This window comes from Rhopilema esculentum, chromosome 16 (genome assembly GCF_057945365.1).
Source record: "Rhopilema esculentum isolate cy_ngs chromosome 16, ASM5794536v1, whole genome shotgun sequence".
In the NCBI taxonomy this organism is placed as follows: domain Eukaryota; kingdom Metazoa; phylum Cnidaria; class Scyphozoa; order Rhizostomeae; family Rhizostomatidae; genus Rhopilema; species Rhopilema esculentum.
This window is the reverse complement of record NC_142830.1, coordinates 4,077,302-4,100,342: the sequence shown is the minus strand read 5'-3', so window position 1 is coordinate 4,100,342 and position 23,041 is coordinate 4,077,302. Positions and strand designations below refer to the sequence as shown.

General features: G+C 36.4%; 1 protein-coding gene and 1 long non-coding RNA gene across 2 annotated transcripts; both read left to right on the top strand.

Annotated features, from left to right (window-relative positions):
• Positions 1-3,095: 3,095 nt before the first annotated feature.
• On the top strand, positions 3,096-10,954 carry LOC135682670 (sperm microtubule associated protein 1). Its single transcript, XM_065197656.2, has 4 exons — positions 3,096-3,858; positions 5,653-5,752; positions 7,260-7,391; positions 10,472-10,954. The coding sequence occupies exons 1-4, from the start codon at positions 3,601-3,603 to the stop codon at positions 10,501-10,503; spliced, it is 522 nt and encodes a 173-aa protein (XP_065053728.1). The 5' UTR covers positions 3,096-3,600; the 3' UTR covers positions 10,504-10,954.
• A 3,283-nt stretch (positions 10,955-14,237) lies between these two features.
• LOC148958223 (uncharacterized) lies at positions 14,238-21,339 on the top strand. The gene is made up of 3 exons (XR_016144730.1): positions 14,238-15,754; positions 16,187-16,249; positions 17,096-21,339. It is a non-coding gene; the product is annotated as an uncharacterized LOC148958223 (long non-coding RNA).
• The last annotated feature ends 1,702 nt before the right edge of the window (positions 21,340-23,041 follow it).

The following is a 23,041-nucleotide window of genomic DNA, read 5'->3' as shown; positions in this document are numbered from 1 at the left end:
CCTGTTTTCTGTGATGTTTTTTCAAAGTCTTAGAATCTACTATCTTACAGGTGAGGTCTTGTCTGCTTTTTAACGAAGGCTGTAGCCAAAAATGCATGAGGTTTCCACCAAAACTATATAAATTTTAAGGGGTACTTTAGACATAAATGGTTTACAAGATTCCCTAAAAGAAGAAGGGGTTATATGAAAGCATTATGTTAATGCTGCCTACTTCTAACGCTTTCTTACTTGTCACCGCAATAACTCATTGAAGAGTAACTTTTGTTTCTAATATGTATTTAACAGTCCTCGTCCCTATGGGATATAACGTTGACCTATTACCAAGTATACTGTGACCAGACAAGAACGTGATATCTACCTCCAAGACCAATATTGTATTGGAAAAAGGCGGGGCGGAGAAATAATAAGTAGCCACTTGCGTGTTATTAGAGTAGGTTAGAAATCTCCTCGGAAATACAATTCCAAAAACATTCCTTTCCCAAGTTTCGATGTTCGTTGTGAAATCTAGTAGATTTTTGTCTCCTTTTTTATTCCAAACCATTTTTCAACCGTATATGGCAAGAAGTAGAAGATTTATTTTTTATTTGTGGAAGATTCAATAGCAAATTCAATACTATGTTCAACATTTTATAGCAGAAACTTCGTCTTCATAGTTTGTGTAGCCTGCGGCTGTTGGAGTAATTTGCAAAGCCTCAGATATATAAACTCCTAGAGAGATGAGTTTAAAAACCATTCTTTGTCCATGGAAGTAATAATAATCTGCTGTTATACCGTATGTTTTAACCATCAAGAATTTTTATTTGAATCGGGTCATAAACCGTAAATGAATTTTCTAAACCACTTTTTCATAAATTCTGTAGTGGTTCGAATTTTTTTAAACCACCTTTTAGCAAATTAAAGGAGTTCTCGAATTAGTTGTTCGTTTCTTAGCTTTGATTAAGAATGGCTTTAAGTAAAGTAATGGTCCGATTTTAAGGGAGGCAGAGGTGGTTTTTCCTTGTTCCTAAAGATGGTTCTAGTTGCTGCTTGAACTAGGAATTTAAACAACCTGACAGAACAAAACTCGCTCATTTTTTTATAAGAAACTGGCTACAAGAAACGATTACTGGACAGTCAGAAAAAATTAAGAAACTTCAGTGCTCGAAGCAAAAAAATTAAGAAACTATTAAATCGTGATAAAACTGAGAACAACGAAATTTTGTAAAATCCAAGAATATGATTGCCCTGTTGGCCTAGAACTTACGACACAAGGGATAAAAATATACTTCCCACATCTAAATACATCATCAGAACGGAAGCGAATCTCTTGACGTGATAAAAAAGTCACGAATATTCGATAACATCATTCATGACATGATAGTTAAGAAACTCTTAAGAAACAATGAGTATTGAAATTTCCAGAACATCAAGAAACTGGAGTACTCAACATCTACCTTTGTTTCTTATTGAAAAAATGAGCGCACCTTGTTTACCCTCAATTCAAGAAAGTCTTTCGAAGACTGTAAAATATGCTTAAAGATCAATTAGAAAGCACTAATTTTATAGGTATCTAAATCCTAAGTTACTTGGAAATATTCATTACCATCTATTCATTGAATAAGAACTTAGCTAGGCTAGGCTAAAATATATCGGTTATTTTTTACAGGTTCATTTTTTACATTGATCATCAATCGCGGAGAATCTCACTAAAAATTCATGTTTGCGAACCAGCAGTCAAAAAATTAGATCATGGAGAAATGTTTTTTATTTTCAATGCAGAGTTAGAAAAATTCAGGGCAGCTGTAAATATTATGTTTGTTTCAAGATTTGTTTTTCTTCGTCGTGCGGGATCTATATGGGTTTAGTGCCCCTTGCATATTCCTAATTGTTTTCGTCTTGTTTTTAATTCCTTTTTGTCTGGCATGCTTTGATGTAAATTCCTAAACTGCGTTTAAATGTAATGAAACAGTGTAATAACCGAACTCCACAATTATTACAAATTACTTTGGCAAAGGAAAATACCAATCGGATCTTTCAATACAGGCATATTAAACTCAATGTAAATCGTAATTAGAGGAAAGGGCTTTAATAGTCTTAGAGTAAAGCTTGGAGCACGTTTTACGGACAATGTCACCAAAAGGATTTTCTCTTTGATGTTCTGCATCAAAATAGTGCCACTTGGTGCGAATAATGATTTTATTAAATACCGCTTGTTAAGGAATATTGCAAACCAACTCATTGCCTTATAGAGAGAAGTGAGTTTGTCCAGACATTGATTTTAGGGTTCTGCCTCTCTTAAAACATGGTTCCTGCAGTCTAAAAAAATCTACAACTTGCATATGTCATAACATGGAAATAATGCGTAGATAAGCTGAAAACAAATGGACGATGTTCAATTTTGTTAACATTATTGAGGGCGTTTAAAAATATGAAATTTCTTACATAAATCCGTTAGTTAGGTCTGTAAAAGTGGCTTAAATTTTACCACATTTCGATCCCGGGAGAAAGTTTTTCATTCACTTATTTCAAATAACTTCAAACTTGTCTAGCATAGAATACAGAGCTAGAACGACACCGAAGCCTAAAACAGCATGGGTAGTGTGCATTAAGCACAATTTCTCAGCCACCAGGGTTTAGTTGTATCCATTTCAATAGCGTATGATAAAATGTGGGTTGCAAAATCTGACCCTATCTGTCTATCATTGTAAGAACCCTCTTTGGTTTCTGTTCCTTTAATCTTTCTTTCCTTCGTTCATGTATCAAATGCTGACATCTTACTTTGAATAAGAGTTCTTAAAACGATTTTCTTTCAAATACTGTTGCATTTTTTCGGTTTCTTATCTTGCAAAATATTTAATTTCGCTGGAAAATTAAAAAATTTATCATAAAATTATACCTCTAATTATTTTCAAAATCTGATCACTCTACAATTCTAAATAACAGCGTATGTTCGATTAACTTTCCTCTTTTGTCTTCCCAAAATCATATTTTTGCAGACACCGATTTTTCTAAGAAACGGGTATAAGGCATTTAAGAAAAATTTAAAACTTCAGTACTCGATGCAAAACGACTGACAAAAATGATTATTTTAAAAATAGCAAAGCTCTGAATTTTTTTTATCATGTATAACATTTTGGTAAATAACTAGACGCAAAGAAAAATGTATTGCATCAGACTTTTGTACCCTGCATGATAAATTTTATACCCTGCATGACACATAGCACCCAAAATTAATGCTGGTACTTGCTGTAAGATTTCGAAAATGGACATACGTCTTCAATGTCGACCCTTGTTTCTTCATTGCAATTTTTAGTACTTTATTTCTTTAAACAGGGGGGTGAAGTCCGAATAAACTAAGGCGATTTTTCGTAATGTATATAATCTATTCTAGTTGGAATGTCATTTAATACAGAAAAGTCCATTTGAAAATGATAGATTCCACATTGATCACTCTAATTGCTTGAAAACCGTGCTTGAACCCCACTTTTCAACTCTCCGCACACGGAAAGTGCGTTGCTGTGGTTTCAGCGTCTGATTCATCCCCAATGGCAACGCGTTGCACTGATTTGTTCTTCTTTTGTTCCGGGTGGAGAGAAACCCAAGTTATCACTTCTCGCGATCATGTCTTCTCCGAAAAAGACGGTTCTTCCCAGGTGTGTTGAATTCGGACCTCCCGAGCCAACCCCAGAGGAAAAGAAGCGCGCAGAGAAGGGCTTTGTTTTGGATGGAATTGCAGTTGCGACTTTTTCACACGACTGTGGGCACGCTTCGCCGAAGCTAGCTACTGCAATCCCGCCATACAACGCTCAGAAAGATCTCCATGCACAGAGTTATTTCAAAGGGAGAGAGGTTGATAGAACACTAAAGAAAACTGGTCAGGTAAGAAAGTTTATATATTGTGAAAGCTAGTGCTTAGGCCCAGTGGTCTTAAATAATCGTGATCAGGTTCTGCAGTTTGTTGTAGGCCATTCTTTAAAGGGACTTGATTAGGTATAATACAAAGAATCCCACAACGCCGTATCTCTTTGTTTTTCAATGGATGGAAGGTGTCGATTTCAGCTGGTAAGCTACTAAACTATTCGTTAAGATTTACACATAACCGATATAAAAAATTAGGCTGCTTTTGTTTTGGTCCCTTTAACATTTGAGGAATGCAGTCTTGTCATGTGGAGTCATGTTTTATATGTCCTTCCAACTGATGTGATGATGTCTTATTATCTTGGACTCTTTCCAACGATTTCTTGCATTTTTGAGCTCAATTATAAATATTATGCATAAGCTTAACCTATTAGGAACAAAATTTACTGGAATTCCCCTTCACATTGCTGTAAATATTTATATATAATGTAATGTTAGTTGGTCAGAAGTGACAAGTTATTTTTAGTAGCATGCTTTCCTAGATATCTGTCTATATATGTTCAAATACAAACCCCTAAGGCAGAAAAATTAACCAGCTTTGTTTCCAAAAAATCCCAGACAGAGGACAAATGACAATGGAAAAATTGAAAAAAGTTTTCTCAGCTTGATCCATGAAAAAGAAATCAATTAAATTAGTTCAAATTGTAGTGTCTCGGCTCATTTTTCCAAGTAGGGTGACATAAATATAATATAGATTTATAAAGAATTTAGGGTCCTAAACCCCCCTGTTTTAAATTTAGTTAGCTTCCTTTGTTCTAATAACTTCTGTCAATGTTTTTCTTAAATACAATTCTTGAACACATTCAAAAATTTATAGCTTAATGATAGGCACAAGAAATAAGAACTGCTTGTAATGGTGATAGAGATTGACTTATTGGTAATATAACCCTGTTTGATGTCTAGGGATGACATCACTGTAGATGATAGGCACTGTAGAGTGTAGATGAATTTAAATGCTTGAATTCATGAAGACAGTGGCGGTTTTAGGAAGGTCCGGGCCCCGGGCCAAAAACATCTGCGAGGCCCTTGTTCTTTATAATTTCCATCCTTTTTCTTAGTTGTGGGGCCCCTTTTGGCTATCATAAGCACGGGGCCTGGGGCCATAGCCTTCCTTGAGCCCCCTTATAACCATCAAAATACTGCATGAAGACATAAGCCTCAGGGTGATAACTTGACCTTTTTTACAGGGGGAACCCATCTGATTAATTGGGTAAGGGTTGTCCTTGTGACCTGATTTAATATACTTTTTTCATACTTATGGGTTCAACTATCAAGTATCAAAAACAAGAATAAAGGAACAGATGTATGTTTTTAAACTGATAATTTTAGAAAAAAGTCTGAATTACAGTCATTTGTGGTCTCTTTTGAGCTCAATAAAAGGTTTTGTTTTTTATGTTTTTGGCTCTCAACAAAACATTATAGCTGATAATTCTGGTCCTTTAAATTTTTGATACTTTTTGGTGAATGTTGATAACTGCAGGTAGACTGCCCCTTATATAAAAAGTTTGTGTCTCCCATGGGACATGAGGAAAACTTCAAAAGAAATAGGTTTGATTTTATAAGGGGATGACACTTTCTGCTATATTCGACAGAAGATTTGAAGTTTTTGAGTATTCAAGGTAAAAGGACATCCATTATAAAAAGGTAGCTTTATTAATTTTGCCTTTTTGGGTTGATGGTGGGGTTCTTATTTTCATCAAATATTAACATTGATGATTATGTTCATGGTGATTAATATGGAAACTTTTTCTTCAGTATCCAGTTGGATCCTCTATCAATGGGAAGCAAGTCGATTTTTTCCATGAACATGGAAGAATGGGGAAATACCTGAAATTACGTAATGACGTTGGTGCAGGTATGAAATATGATATTATGACTATTAGAATAATTGGTTCCATGCTAAAATCCTTTGAATTACCCCTGCCCTCAGCCCCAACGGTAGACTGTAAGAGATTTATATCGTATCCTCGCAAATATGTCGGTGCCAGACCTGTCGCTATAGGGGGACGTGCGAGGTGTGACACTCCCCTTGAAAAAAAAATCCATTGCAAAAAAAGATTTCTTTGCTATCTTGGGGTGCTTAGTCGGCAAATCTCCAAACTTGTCAGTTCAAAAAAGGATGGTTCGACCACTCTGTCGGCAAAGCGGAGTTTGATATATCTATCGACGGGCCTTGGCGGCAGCGGCGGTTTTAAGGGGGTCCAGGGGGCCATGGCCCCAGCCCCTACACTTATGGTAGCCAAAAGGGTTCTCCCACCTAAGGAAAAAGATAGAAATTGTTAAGAACAAGGCCCCTGGCCCCGCATTCCCTGAAGCCGGTTCCACCTATGATGCTGCAGAGGGGGGAGTGCAAAATGAAAATTTAAGTCATGCCCTTAATTGTTAGCAAACGTTTTTTACCAACAGGGAACGCCAATTTCACCAATAGGAAATGTCCACGACTAACTATTGGTTACGTTAAGGCTTTTTCAAAGTCATAGAATTACATCATACAAATTTTTTAACCAAAATATTAGTCGTTAACAAAACACTTCTCATTGAATTATCTGAAATGAAAATTGGACCCTGCCAAGAACTGTCCCCTCCCCGTTGCCCCGCCCCCTCCCCCCTCCAGGCGCTATCATTGAAGAAGGTATTTTTGGCTTTAATTCGCTCATTTGATATGTTTACTATATAGCTGCTCCCCAGGCTATAGTGAATACGTCATCATTGGGTTAGACAAAACCGACTTTTGAAACCTCAGTCAAACCAATGGGCGTGAACAATGTCCCTAGGCTCCTCTAAACACCAAAATTTTGCTAAGATGCACATATTTATAACTGCCACTGCGGAAAAGGGAATCATGCAGTAAATCCACAGGCATTTGTTAGTTCTCGGCTTTTCAAATGACCTTTCTATCAAAAGGGCTACTAGAAAAATGCTCACTCAAAAGGATTTTATGCTCACCTTACAGTTTCTTGTCTTCAACGAATCAAAAAGGGTTGTGAATTTTCGGTATATGACTCTAATTTCTCCATCTTACATGATATTTATGTATAAAACCAAATCTGTTTTAGCTTACAAATATTTGGAACGTTTAAAAGCTTTTACAAAAATATGACTTTAGGCAAATGCTTTAACTGAAGCAGGATAACGTCTATTAAAAAAAAATTGAAGCTTGTTGAATTTTAAGAGATTTTAGCGAGTTTGTGAGAACCTGTTTCCTCTCTTTGCAAAACAGTTAATTAATTATCAGAGGTGGTATATTGTATTTTCCAGAATATCTGTCTCAGCAAAACAAACGTAGATAGGGAGGGTAGCTCAGTTTCATCGTTAAGTATTTTCTGTAATGATTTTTTATCGAGGACGTTTTTTTCTCGCAGGACATTCAACTAATGTCGTAGGAGGTCATGATCTTTTCATGACAAATGTTTCCCCCACCAATGGATATCACGGTCCGTTTGGTTTCAGGCGAAATACACCGTGGCTGAGAGAGAGCCCGTCTTCTTTCAAGGGTATGTTCTTATTTCTCAACCGTACGTTCTGCTAAAGTATGTGGACTCTATCTAAGTGTTTCTGTATTGTAATCAAATATTTCAATTCTATGTAATTGAAAGGTTTGAAGGATGCCTCAGGCAGCATGTATAGGGTTACGATAGGACAGTTCGATTCATTATGAAAAAACAGCACTGAAGAAGTACATGTTTAGGAAGACATAAGACAATTAAGAATTTCCTCTGCTAATGTAGGGTGGATGTCTAGATGGCACTCTTTTTCATGTATAAAGCTCTAAACTTTATTGAAGCTTCATATTTTCTGGTCTTTACCCTTTCCCCGCTTTTCTTTTCTACCTTTTTCACTATGTACTTTTTTTCTCCACTAGCCAGTGGCTCTTCCTCTACGTTCAGTAGCGATTCTTCAACACACTGTTAAGGACCGGCAAATGCGATTTTTGAGCGCTATAGCAGCAAGTAGAGGGCAATTGGGTAAAATTGGTGTCTCAGAACGTTATCCAGTTTTCCGAAGGGTGTGTCGCAAATCTTCCGTGAAAGTTGCCCTAATAACCTTAAGGTAGGCTTGATCTATTCACCTCTGCAGCTTCCCGCCACCAACCTTCTCACCTTTGCTACGCTGCTGGTGCCTAGAGAGGACATTTGTTCCAAGTGATGGATGAGTTTAGGCCATTTATATTCCTTGCTCCGTTTGGCTACCCTAGTGATTACCCGGGGACCCATTGGTGGTGTGCCGAGGGGGGCATGGCCTCCCGCTTTTTTGCAAGCAATATAGATTCTTTTCCAAAATATTTTACTACGGGTCTTTAATATAGACTTGGCACCTTACTTCCAACTTGCATTTGAGCCCCTGCAGGTGTACCTTGCAGCTTTTCAAGTTCGATAAGTGCCTGTCCAGGTTGAAGTCGCTTCCTACCATTTTCTTGGAACGATTCGCTAATTTGTGTTGGGTACACAGTTCTTTTTTAAGAACGACCCTTTTAAGAAACATCAGGCTGAGATTGCCCAAAAAATAAGAACACCATTAGAAACAAGGCAGACCAAGATTCAGCAAAACTCAATAAATAAGTTATAAGCAAAAATTGAAAAATAAAGAATATCAACAAAGTAAGAAACGCATGAAGCTGTGATTGTGCGAACGAATTAGTAGCACCAGGCTGAATCTGGAGCCAAATATTCTTATGAAAAATGTGTATAGTTTTGAACCGGACACATTTGCAAACTGATGTTACACCATTTACTGTGGGTTCCTTGCCCCCTTTTGAAAGAAAAATCTTGTTATGAGAATGGTTAAAAGTTTCTTTCAATCTTAAGGTCTTTTTGTTTAAAGAGTGGCTGAGGGAGACGTTTTCATTACCGGGCAACAGTACAGTTTAGAACTGTATTGAAAGAAAATAATACATCTTAGGCTGTTCCGAAATGTGATGGTAAAATCCTCTATATTTTAAGGCTTTTATTTTGTATTTGGTAGACGAAATATCTCCAAGGCTTTATACATAATGCCACTAATCCTGACTAGTCTCCAAAACACTGATTCTTCGGTAATTTCATAATAGATCACTGGTCTTACGCGCTTTCAATTTCAAGAGTAAACAATGAGTAAATAGTTAAATAGTAAATATTGTACCAGAAACTAGCTACCCGTTTAAACTATCGCCAGGATTTTAAAACTCCTAATATTCGAATTTAAGTTATAAATGATTTTGTATAAATTTTTTTCAATCGGTTAATAATAATATTTTTAATAATAATAAAAATAACAACAAGTCTCGAATTGTAGTATCTAGATTCTAGAGACTCATAGGTGCAACTTCTCTCTAATATCGTTTTATCAACTAGTTTTTCATATAATATGGTAATGCTATATAGACCTTTATTTCTTAAATATAGAGCTTTCCATTCCTTAAAATGTTTGACTCTTTTAACAACGATAGAGAAATGTATGCAATCACACAAGTGCTACATCAAAAGTGAGGTCTCATATGGTAAATATCGTCATAATTATGTTTTGTTAAGTCCCCCTTATGGTCAAAAAATGTTGTTGCTCTGTTATCACGATATAAGTTCCAATCCTTTTTACAGATTTTTGTAATGGGGGTAACGATGTCTGCAAGCTCATGTAAACCGCTAACATTCTAAAGAAGTAGAGAAACTAGCTGGAAAGTTAAACAAGTTCCTGCGGCACTTAAGGCAGAACGTTTTCTGGATGAATTTAGGGGGAACGTGCTGTTATTTCATATCATCCTAGATTTATTCAACGATAGATAACACTGCCCGAAGGAAAATAAAGGAAATTATATTCGCAAACAATAACAAGATACCGACAAAGACCAATGACAACCTTTAGAATATATCCAAATAAGGTACTAAGGGTTAATGAAAATCTACCTTTGATCGGCAATTTCTTTAACGAACTGAGACGCTGTTTTGGTCATATTTTACATTGTTTAAGCCACAGCTGAATTTACCAGACGGCCCCTCGATTTAAGGTCGTTTCACGCATGTCTGCCACTTAGCAAGGCAATATAAGCTAAGTTTGCAGTCCACGTGAATTTCATTTTGCCTAATTGATTCTTGTGTGATGGAATTACGAAGACCACCAAGAGATACAGTTTATTTTTGTTTTGGTTTTTTCTCTTTCGAATTTCTTCGTTGCCTGGTTACGTAGTGATCACCGTGACAACTGATTTTTCATCTTTTTGCGGAATATCTCTTGCGAACGGGCGAGAAAGGGTACGAGCGTACGGAACCTGATCTTGAATTTCTCTAAAATTCTTGATTTATCTCTACTCTAAACTTACTACCCGCCTAGCTCCCTCGATAAAAAACTTTTTCTCGCTACTCTCTGTACCATGAGAACCAAAATTCCCCCCCCCCCCTCATTTTATTCTATTTTTAAACAATGTAAGTAGACAGCAAGCAACAAGGAATTACGAAAAGCACTGATGCATCTGTATATAGATAACTCCTTTTCTTTCTGTGCTTCAATTAAAGGTTTTCAGGGAAGTTCTTCAATGCTCATTTTCTCGCTGGAAATAATAATATTTTTTAATCATTCACTGAAAGATGTATTGTTTTTGCAGGAAAAATAGATAGCCGATCAGTGGTACCTTGATGGCTTTCTCTTGCACCATGTACCAAATCAAAAGTCGTTGCAAAGGAGTTATCAGGTGATGTTATATAGTGTGATTGTGAAATTCCGAAGAAAATATGCAAGGATCTGCTATGCAAAGATGCAACAACGCATCAGTCCACGTCTCCTTCTGTTTTCGCTGAAGTACACGAAGATTTCATGTTAATTTTCTTAAAACTCTTGAACGCTAACTAGCTCTATCATTTTTTTATTTTCTTCATAGTATTTTCATAACTGCATAAAATGGTTGTAAATATCCCGTATGTACAGACACCGTTGTTTAAAAATAAAACTCTGATTTATGCAAGAACGAGATAACGTTTGCCAAGGCTCGAAGTTCTCATTTTTTTTATATAATTTTAGACTGGTGTCTTCCCCATGTGTTCTTATTTTCTCAGTTCATTAGCTGATGAAATCTGGTCTCGAAACACAAGAGATTATTTCTCTAACCACATTGTTTTTCTTCACATTTTTCATCGAGCACTGTGCATTCTCTGTTTTGTGGCATATTGCCCTGCTATGTTGGTATAAAGTATTGCTAATGTATTTATTGATAAGCATTCAGTGAAGAAATATTGCAAAGTTGCTTAACTTTGTAGGAAAGTGAAAAATAACCATTTAAGTTTTTTTTATATAGCATAATTGAAATAAGATGTCCATTTGATAATGAATAAAGCTAGAAAAATCAGAATAGCCATGGTTGACCTTATACTCAAGCATTGTATATAATCGACCATCTATTTTTTCTCAAAAATGCAAACTTGCGTACTGTACAATTTAATAGAAGATAAAAAGGAATTCAAGTTAAATTGTAATTCGTTATTTTTTCATAGTACAATTTTACTTGAATTCCTAGTTATATTCTATATTTTACAACTATCATTGTTATAGAGTCCATACCAAGTATAATTTGCAAGAAAACGACCCATCTTTTCTCCTCTGCTTCCTCTTCACAAGGGTGGTAGGAGCGATTCTCTCCCATTACCCCCTTGTGCCAGTGACTTGCAGAAAAAAACAATTAACTGTAAGAGTAAAGCATTCGCGAGGTACCCTGAGGGCAGTCGGTAGATCGACATACCAGTGGTCAGTCCTGTGGTCAGTCCGGTGGTCAGTCCAAGAATTTCATGAGTCCTTATCTTGTACCAAAAGATAAAAACACTTTTTGATAGAATAGTTTACCTATTATTAAAGTTATAGGATAACTATTGTTGTAATAAAAAGTAAATTTGATGAAGCTTTTGCTTTCTCATCACAAGAAATATATCAGTTTTAAATTAGATACGTAAAAAAGTTTATACCTGCTGTTTTTATCGAAAATATCATTTTCATCCGAAGTTTTACCAAAAAATAATGGATTCACTCAAAGTATGAATATGTGTTGTGTGCTACAATCCCCTCTATGAACGGCTGCGTGTAATTTCATACCTTATAAGGAATATCTTTCCATTTGAGGATGTTAGAGAGCCGGTCCCTATAATATTGGAAATCCAACTCGAATCTTATTACTCAGGTTTCATCAGCTGTCGTTAAAGTTGTTTATTGAAGACCAATGTTTGCAACTCGGGTGACTATCGGTAAATGAATTTTTAAGATATCATTTACTCTTTGCTATTACGACACCGGTATGTTCACACAAACTTGAAACATAAGTCACGGTAGCATTTTTTCACAGATGTGCATTCCCATCCAATTGCAGTCTGGATTGTTTTAAAGTGCAATAGTACATGTGTCAGTTGAAGAAAAACGTAAAAGTATGTTTAAAGAGACCTGTGGCTGAAAGGCGTTCGAGGAATGTGCTCGACAAATTTTGGTTTGAGTTTTGTATTTCGAGCCGTTTAATAAAAACTGTCAATGCTTCAGGTGTGTCCCGTCTGACAATTACACTCTTGCTAAGGAAAACCGTTATTGGCCATCACAACTCGTCTTCGTACGGAGTTTGGAACCCTCGCAAAGCGGCAAATTGACTTGCGAAGCCCCGGGTAATATGCGTAGAGCAGCACACCGGCCGTACGCAGTATTAATGTGTAATTTAACCTGTTGAAAAGTTCTACATTCTCAACGAACAACTTCACCACCAAACAAAGTGTAGCATATCTTCTAAATCCCGAAAATCTTTCTTGGCCCTTGCAATCATTTAGAGACCCCTTTCTAACAAGTAATATTGTCATTCGGTAACAATTGTTATGTTCTTATTCTTCCTATTATAAAAAATATTGTAAAAGTCAATATAGATATTTCCAAAGCAAATATCTGTGCTTGCACCTCACTCATACTTACGCTTGACGCGCATGTTCAAACTTTGGCTGAGAAAAATTACACCAATTCTCTTTTAGGGATCTGGGTTTGTGTTTGTGAGAGGCTAAATGGTGAGAAATCCGTCTCTTCGATTTTACAAAACAGATCCTACCCCAGGTAGCACGGTCGAGACATATTCCTTATTATTCTTTTCGTGGGTATTAAAAGTTCAAGGAAATTTTGTAAAAATCTTAACCTTTGTTTAGTGTCGATTTAAGCCAAAATTGAGCAGAATTTTGCAACATGAAAAAGTCTTATCCAAAAAGTGTTCTAGTTTTTAGGCCCATAAAGGTTCAGGTATTCATCCATAGTGTTTTCCTCCCATGATTAAAAACTCCTTGATTAGCTTAATTGTGACCAGGGACGGATTTAAGCAACAATGATTGGGAGGGTTTTAGACATAAATTGGATTTTGGTGCCACACCCTTCAGGACACTGGAAAACAATGGAGTCCCCCATTTTTAAAATTCGTCTTTTAACTTTAAGGCATAAAATGAATATAGTTCTCTATGAAATTTCTAAGTTGATCTTTTCATGTAATCATTTCAATTTGAACATGACGATGGTTGACGTTTTTTCCGATAATTTGTTGAGCAGCCAGGTACATTTAGCCTGCGCGCAGACTCAACTGGTCGAGTCTGCGCGCAGGCTAGGCACATTACATTGACTGTGTTGAACAGCAGCTGAGATCAGAACCTCGGTACCATTGGAAGGGCCGGGGGAAACTTCGTTTGAAGTAAAGTGGCGAAAAATTATTTTGGTCAGAGTTTAGTGTAGCCGCCAGCCATGGTCGGCGGCGAGAAAAATGTTGAGATATGACATTCTAAGGATGGTCAGAAAATGTATCTTTAATATTTACAAAATCGATAAGGAAGACCCTATGCAATATTCTTAAGCTTTTTTGATAATTATTACCGATGGTTTGTTGGATTTTGAATTGACACATTTTCTCCCGTGTTGATAAAGCAGAGCAGATATTATCAGCTAATAAATCATGTTACTAAAAATGTCATACAATATTGTCATTCAGTGGACTTAAAAAGTATTCATAATTCACAGCAATAGAAAAATCAATTTTGAAATAAGAACAAAATTAAAAAGAACCCGAGCCTGAAATTATCCAAAAAATAAGAACATCGAGCGTCAGCAAAAATTACTTTGTTCTTATAAATGAAGTGTAATGAATCAACTTTATTTAAAGTAGGCAGGACAGAGCCAAATGATAGCAATCGGTTGTTAGTTCAGGCAATTAACCCCGGTTCTAAATGGGACAAAAAATTAACTGTCTACAAAAAACTGCCACTAAACGTACTCAGTAAAAAGTTTTTCAATTATTTTATATCAAATTTTTTATTTTATATTATATCAATAATTATCTTTTATATCAAACTTTGTTTTCAGATTGAGTCAAATGCTTTCATGCATATGACTCAATCTTGCAACGCGTTCTTCTGGTATAGTTGTCATTGGTTGACCTGTGATGAAGCAATAATTATCGAGCCCCCAGACAATACACCTCTGTTTCAAGGTAAAGGGGATAACAAGATCAATTGAGTACAATCTTGGCGTTATTTTGTTACTACTGAATACCAAAAAATGATTTTTACCGAATGGAAGCATAATATACCGAAGGATAAGGAAACATTGGGGTGTCACACTCCCTTCATCCCCCCTCTAAACCCATGCCTGTTTGTGACATCTTTAGTGGTAAACTAGGACAGACAAGATAAATTTGCGAGAACGAGAACAAGAACCAGAAATTCCTGAATTATGTGTTAGCACTGATCATGATCAATATGAAATTTTATTAGGCTAGATGAGGTGGTAGCTAAAAGTGTATGTCTAACTATATAAGAAAAAACAATGCTTGACCGTCATATCTTGAACTTCTCTACCCTGGGTATAAAATAAATAAAATAATAGAGTCTGGTACCCAGGGTAGAACTTCTTTTGCCTCGATCTCGTTTTACAGACCTTAAACGCAAGTCTGTTTGCTACGCCAGTCTCAGCACAATATAAGCAAGGCGTGATATGGGTGTGGTTATTGAGCAATCATTATTTGCCACGACCTTCCCTCATATATAGCTCCTGTACAAGCACCGCGAAGCGTTGAGAAAAGTGGGGGGTCTAAAAAAAGTGGGGGGTTGAAACCGTATAAAAAGAGGCTTTATTGGTAGTTTATTACTTAGTATTTGTCATTTTTTGCAAAAAGGCTAAAGCCCAGCCCCCCTGCTCCGCGGTGTCTGCTGTAGCTATTAGAAGCTATCGTTATTTGTATTTAATTTATGAATGAAAATGTTCTGCATCTGGACTGCATGGCTTCATGGTCTGCATGGATTTATATCTTGTGTTATATGACGGCATATCAGCAAATATTGGGATAATATTGTGATAACGAACAAGTGCTCTTTTTGGGAACGATGTCTATGCATGGTTATAGCTTGGCACATCTTAAGGTGCCTGCTGGGGTTCAAAGGAAACACCTGGGTATATGAGGTATTATGGCAGCAGTTTAGTTCATTACCAAGCTCGTTTGATTGCTCAGAGGACTTCTCTTAAGACTCATATTGAAATATTTGCTTGTTTCTCTAATGTAATCTCACAAAAAGGCTAGATGGGCAAATTAAAATATCAAGAAATGAACAATGAAATAAAGATTACAAAAGAACCAATCACTTTTCAGTTTCTGAATATTAAAAGTGTTAATTTTAAACGTATTTCAATTTGAAAGCTATTATGATGATGTCCGAATTTGGTGGAAAGCCATTTCAATGCTGCATGCTCTGATTGGCCAGATTTTGATAAGGCCAGGTGGTGAACAAGATATATAAGGAACATGGCCTAAATATGAAGTGATGATTCTGTCAGATACAATCTGCATCTTATAGACAGACACATTTGGCAAGGAATGGAACTGGAGAGAGTTATAGAAAATGAGGTTTAGTTTTATGTATCCATTTTTGCAATAGCTACAAAAGTTCTACTATGATATCCACAATGATTGAGACAGTTGGCAAGGAAACGCGTGCAGCCAGAATAATCTAGCACCCTCAATATTATTAGCTCTTATAAGGTATTTAGACCTAAGGGGACAAGTAACCTACTCCAACATTGTTTTCTCCAAAGGTCTATGTAAACACGTACTTTTGAATTTCTTACTTTTGTTAATAAATGTGATATAACAAATATAATAGCTTCTTCTTTTTAATTACCATGTGTAAAACTATAATTGTGTAACATAAAAACATTGTCAATCACTGTTTGATTGCTTGCCTCGTATTGACTGATTTTGTTTGGTCTCTTTGAATCTGAGTTTCTATTTCAATTTTTTTCTATTATTGTCCTTATCTTTATACTTTTTTCAATTCAGATTAATCCATAGAGAATTTGCAACCATTGAAGCAGAAAAGACGGAAATCTAAATCAGGCAGAGGTTTGTGCTGCTATTAGTTGAATGTATTTACGCGCCTTTTCACACGAGGGAAATAGCCCCGTCTTCAATGAGGTCGGTTTATGGTTTCTTACCCCAGTTCTAGTTATGGTTGCTTACCCCAGTTCTAGTTATGTCAAAACATTTCATCTAATAATGTTTTTTCTACTTTCTACCCTTATACACCCCAATCCCCTTTTAAATCTTGAAAACCGTCCAGAGATGATTATGACATTGAAAAACGATATAGTCACGCTTTAAACCAATTCTTAACCCCACATCTCCGGTGGCATGTGGGTTGACAATTTTCCATCATTATGTTAGAATTTTTATAGTTAAACCAGTTGGCACAAATGGGCATTATACACCAATTCGACTTACGTTTTTGAAATTTCTCTAAACATAATTATACGACTTTTTTAAGCTCAGATTTAGTTTTATCGTCATAATTTTAGGCGGGATACCATTTTTCATATTGTTTGAGCTTGTATTTTAGATTTTACCGAGAAATTAAGTTTGAAAACTTGTAAGGGATTTGACCGCAAAAATCGTTTCGGGGGGAAACTTTACCCCCCTAGTCGCCAATCACGGTCAAATCCCTTATAAAGTTTTTATCTTTATGTCGTCATAAAATCAATATCGTGAGCAATATCATAATGAAAACTTACAAGTAGACTAAAATCATTGCTGTCAATCCGAATCTGAGGTCAAACATTTTGTACAAAAGAATTTTTCAAAATGAGGCCGTAAGTCGAATTGGTGTATTGTAGTGCCGTTGTCGCTTAACTATATAGCAACAATTATTATCATTCCACACACCTAAAAATTCCGACGGTATCTTTGTCACAGCCTCCACCACAACCACTTCTTCGGCACGCCTTTGATCTTCGCAGCATCTTTTGCTGGCCAATGGCAACGTGAAATTGAAAAATTGCAGCCAATTCAATGCAGCTCCAGAGTGAACCCCGCACTATCTTAACGACAGCAATTTTTTTGATACATTTCCACAACAATGTTTCCTAAATACAATAGTAATTTCATAATCTCATTTTATAATTCTAACAATAGGATGTGGTTAAAACGCCCTCGGTTAGAGTGGTGAGTCATTTGTTACAACAAACGAGCGGTTGCTGTTAGTTACTAATGAGATGGGATCCCCAATTGTAACCAATTGTATTAAAAGTTGATTCGATGCAAGTGACACGTCTCCCATTTCTCGGCAGGATCGATTTTGTATTTCGTCTATATTCGATGAGGAAATATTCGGGGAGGGGTAATATTTATGTAACGAATTCTTTATGATGTAATTCTGTAAATTTAAGACAGCCTTTACCAATATTATCTTGCCTTTACGTAACCAATAGTAAGTTAGTCATGGGCATACTTTTCGGAAATTTGGCGTTCTCTGTTGGTAAAAGGCTTTTTCTTATAGCAAAAAGGGGCCTATCCGTAATTTTTTGTTTCGAACACCACCCCCCCCCTCCCCCTCCCCAGCAGCCTAGTGGCTATTGCAGACTAGGAGAAGAAATTTTACTGATCTCGAAATTCTTTTTGCTAGACGAATCATCCAATTTAATCTTGTTATGTGACTAAGATCTCGAATGTGTTTGTAGCTATCGTTTGATACTCCTAAATTTCCTTATGGTAACTAATGCTGTTGTTTGCAACTGTGTAGCATTTGTTGTGTGTTTTTCATTATTGGATTAAAGGAGCAATTGCTTTATGTTCCATTGTTTTTAATTTTTGAAAGTATTTCAAAATACAACCGCGTTAGGTCACACCATCCTTCTGGAATGCCACTATCTCAGTAACCTAAGGCTTCTTTTGTCAATCTGAATACAGGCCTTTATCCCATTTCCTTAATTACTCACGAAAAGACTTTGAGTCAATACTTCTCCTTTTGTTTCAGCCATATTCCTTTTTATCTTATTGCTAGATAATTTGGCAAAGCTGATAATATATTTAAATATGCATCAGATGATACATTTAAGCAAAAACTGCTTTTTATTTCGGCTGATGAGATGCTACTGTACACACATTGTTTTTAAGAAACTAAGCTTGAAATTAGTATTCAACCTTCTTACTTTTTGTGCTGATTTTAATCTTAAAATTTTCTTGAAGGTTTATTGAGTACCAAAATTGTAAAGATATGTTACTTAGACAGGAAGATAGTTTAACGCTAACAAAAGCTCTTCCACTTTATCTAGATGTTAAAAAAATCAAATTTTAACAAACAACAGAAACAAATATAAGATACACATAACTAATAATATACAACATAGAGAATAAAACATGAAACATAAAACTTTTAACATTCAATTTAACATATAAGTGATAGGAGAACAGCATGTAACCTATGAAATATAACATAAAGCCATATACCATAAAATATTTAACAAAATATAGCATACCATCAGTCATAATGAGTCCTATCTTTGAAAAAAACCCTTTCGAGGTGATTTTTAGAATTTGGATTGGTCAGTTTTATGGCTTCTACTTTTTATCACCTCAGAGGTCGGTTTCTTGTAGACGGTTTCTTTTAAAAAATTGCATGTACTTCATTTGAAATCAAGCATCTTCCAAGATAATGCTGGCATGCTAAGAGATACCTTTCACATTTTCTGTTTGTCACCTGTACAAACGGGCTTGCCCACGTTGTGGGTAACATTGTTGGGCCATAAATTCATCCGATGAAGGGGCTAACAATAGAGGCTAACTTTCTGCTAGGAAAATAGAAAAAAACTACACTTAATTCATTAATTATTAGCTAGTGTAATCGTTTGGCATCCTCTATGCCATCTCACATTTTGATATCACTTGTCATAACTTTTTTTGTCCGAAATATGTAGACAGATGAGAGCAAATGATCATTTGACTAAAATGCTGATAGCCTATTCTTGCATCAGGTGATATCGAGGGTGATTTCATTAATATGCAGTTTTAATCTTATATTTTCTTGGGAGAGTAAACCCCTACCCCTAAGTGAGACGAGTAGAAAAATCAAGCATGGTCCAAATGAAAGTTGTGCAAGGTCATTTTATCTTCGAGACATATCGATGATGTTTTTTGAAAAAATATTCCATTACAAAAAACCCACAGAGTGATATTTGAGGGTGAAAATATTCAGGGTAAAGCTATACTCTGCATGGAAATTAACGTAACCCTTATTTCCACAATTTCACCCACATTGATGAAAACAAAGTTTCCTGTGTTGTCTTGTGTTGTCTTGTGTTGTCTTGTGTTGTCTTGTGTTGTCTTGTGTTGTCTTGTGTTGTCTTGTGTTGTCTTGTGTTGTCTTGTGTTGTCTTGTGTTGTCTTGTGTTGTCTTGTGTTGTCTTGTGTTGTCTTGTAACTTGTATATTGTCCACTTCTACTATCAACAGGAGGGGGCATGGTCCCTCCACACATTTTCTTTGTCGTTTGCTTGGCCCCCAGCTTTGTGCAAAAGTTACTATACTATGAATAATTTTATGTTTTCTTTCATAGCTGTTCAATCGTTTGTTGCCATTGTTGGAGAAGCTCTTTTCTAGTTTTACTCAATGTGATCTTTTTTGCATTGATTTAACAAGCTAGGAGCCCTGATAACCATTCTGGTTTGCAATCGAGGTGAACAATAATGAAATTTTGATTCCTTCCCGAAGTTACTAGAACGATTTCATACTTGACAACCACTTTTTTTGTTTTGATTTTATGTTTGTTGCATTTTATCACAAAATAACACGACTTGGAGGTTGGGTGCCCTGAGTAAGCCAAACCAAGCTTCTCTGCATTCCATTAAAAACCTTTTTCACTAAAGGAAAAGGCCCCTCTAACTGAAACCTGGCCCTCGGCTATCCCCCTCAAACTTTCAAGGCTAGATTCGCCTCTGTGATTCTAATCAATGAATTGCACTTTGATACAAACAATTATTTTGCCAAGTGGGATTTCTTTAACGTAATTTTTTGTGACCAGAGAACAACGTTTCATCAACTAACGGTAACAAAAATTAGGTGTGGTGGCCTATTTTGTTTCAAATACAGTTTTTCTAGCAAATTAAATGTTTATTTATTAACTACTATCCTTTAGCCTCAAACTCCCTAGCTTTGCGACGTAAACTCAAGCACCCATTCCTTAGCATTTTGCTGACAGATTGCTAATTGCTAATCTGGTCGTCAGATTTGATCACTTGATATTTAGAGAGTGGCAAAGGATTTTGGTGTATGGCTAATTGAATGTGATGAAAGAAGAGATTTTCCCAAAAGCCACAATGTCTGACTATCACATAAATATGTTTGAGAGAAACAGTAAGCAGTCTTCCACGATCTTAACTCAAGTATTTCTAATTGATCAACCTTTAATTGATCACACAGCTAAAGTTAAAAGTAAGAGAGGCCAAAACCTTTCACTGCGAGGGAGAACCCTGCCTTACAGCTCCTACTAGTTTCAGATGGAACAACACCCCTGAAACACAGTATAATTAGGGAACCTACACTTTTCCACGAATGACGCTTGAAATAAATCAAAGCAATCGATGAATATCTTGCAATTTGATGGCATTTTTGGATACCGGCGTTAGAATTTACTGCGGATGTTGCTCAGTGCTGCCAGGAGTTTTTGATCACGCAAGGCAACTCGAAATCTTTGGTTCTCTAGTTGGAGAAGCTTAGAAAAATTTGAAATTTGGGGGAAGAAGGGTCACGTGAGCGGAAACCGCTAAGATATACCAAAGTTGATGGCACTCATATATCCAAACTTTTAAATCCCCCGTGCAGACTCCAATATATCTTGTTAATCTCCAAGCAAAGAGGGTTGCGTGCAAGTATTAGGGTGAATGTGTAAGGTTTACACCTATAGCAGAACGGAAACCCAAATTATCATTTACCAAAATATAAGTTTGTTAACACTAGGTGGAATTTCAATGTCGACTGAACCAGCCATTGGTGATAACTCATTTCGTCGCTGTATTCAACGCAACTTTCTACAGTATTATGATACATCTGGTAGCAGAGTGTGTCACCTAAAGGCAATTTTGAACGAAAGCACACGAAAACGAGTGAGGACTTAAATTGCCCGAAATCTTGAACGATCTTTCGAACGTCAACCGTTTTAAGCATCACGAGGCCTAACGTTTTTACCAACGTTTTACCAACCAAAGTTATACCAACGTTTTTAACAAAAGCAATCACAATCCAGTTTGAATAACGTCATCACGAGTCCCGTGTTTCTTTTCGCCCCAGGCCCCAGAAAAGCCATCGGCGGTTCTGAGTTCAACAAATAAAAACTGGAAAGGAATTAAATTTCCATCCAACGTTCTAAGGATAATGTGTGGCAAAATTTGCGATCGGTGTTGGTACTTTCATTTAAACGCTCAGTGCTGCTTGAAAACCTTAAAGATAACCAAACCTCTTTCTACTGGCACTGAAAGAGGTGTTAAGTCTGAAGCATGAGAAATTCCATTTTGTTTTATTTCATAGTTTTTAACTGTTCCACTGTCCCCCTCTACTTTTTCATTTTCCAAATTCTTTCTGCCCAGTCGCAAGCCATCTCGAGCTTTGTAAATGCAAACGAAAATGCCCTCTAATTTTTTACTGGGTCGTCGGCTTTGCTGGGTAAAACCTATAGCATTTTCTTCATTAACAATTGGTTGCAAAGATACAAATACATCTATACTATCGCTTATTAACCAACTGGACTTCAGGGCTAAGCCACAGTCTTGCGATAATCCCAGTTAAAAAAGGGGCTCTGTATTTGAGGTTGCCAAAAGATTTTTATGAGATTTAGGCGTATATATTTTTCTCGCCAAAATGTCCTGACCAGTTTAGATTTCATCTGCCAAGCAACAATGGAATTTCACTGCCCAAGTTGTTTTGAATTGAATGAAATTGACAAAGACCAGAATATTTGGCACACGACTGAAAGTCCTGTAACCAGTTTGCAAATCAGGCCCGTCGGAACCGGGGGGGGGGGGGCTGGAGCCCCCCAATAATTGTCAGAGTGTAGTATAATCTTTTATAACAGTGTACTAAATGAGAAGGAATACAATAGGCAGCCCCCCCCCCATATGAATTTCGTTCCGACGGCACTGCAAATATCAAATTTTTTGAGCAAGTATCGACTGTCTACACCGCATCCAAAATATCAGGCTGGGTAGAGCACAACTTCATAAGTTGCACTGAGCCTTGCTTGGCGGGGGGGGGGGGAGGGGGGAATCGGGGTCTGAGCCCCCAAATCCCCAATCAACACAATGTACAAATCTGGTGGACACTTAAAGAGAACATTCATATCATTGCTTCTGCTACTGCTTTTCTTCGACATGAAAATATTTTTGGAAATAAACATACTTTAACAATACGAGCTTGATGGCTAAACCTCAAACTATTCGCATGAAACTCACGCTTTTCCTGTTTTGCACTGCATGAATGAAAAGTCAAACAGTTGATAAAAATCGAATCTTGTGATTGTTCATAGTTAATACTGAACTTTCACCTATCTCAAGCCTAAATTTTTTATAAAATTTATTCTTATTAAAAGACAAGTTTGTATCTGGTCATGTGATTGATAATTTGTTTTCCTTCAATATTTGATTTACGCAAACACCTCTGTACTAGAAATAAACTGACAAGTTGTGAATTAACATCGTCTCCCTCTATCTGAATTTTTGAAGAATTGTTGATATTCGAAGGAAGCAATGACAGACAAATTGTCCCAAAGTTTGTTTATCGCATCCAACTGTTTGTTGTGAAATAAAAGCATGTCTTTTGGAGAGCTTAGGCTTCTTAGAAATAATCTTTGGCGGTGTTTCACGTCACCAATCTC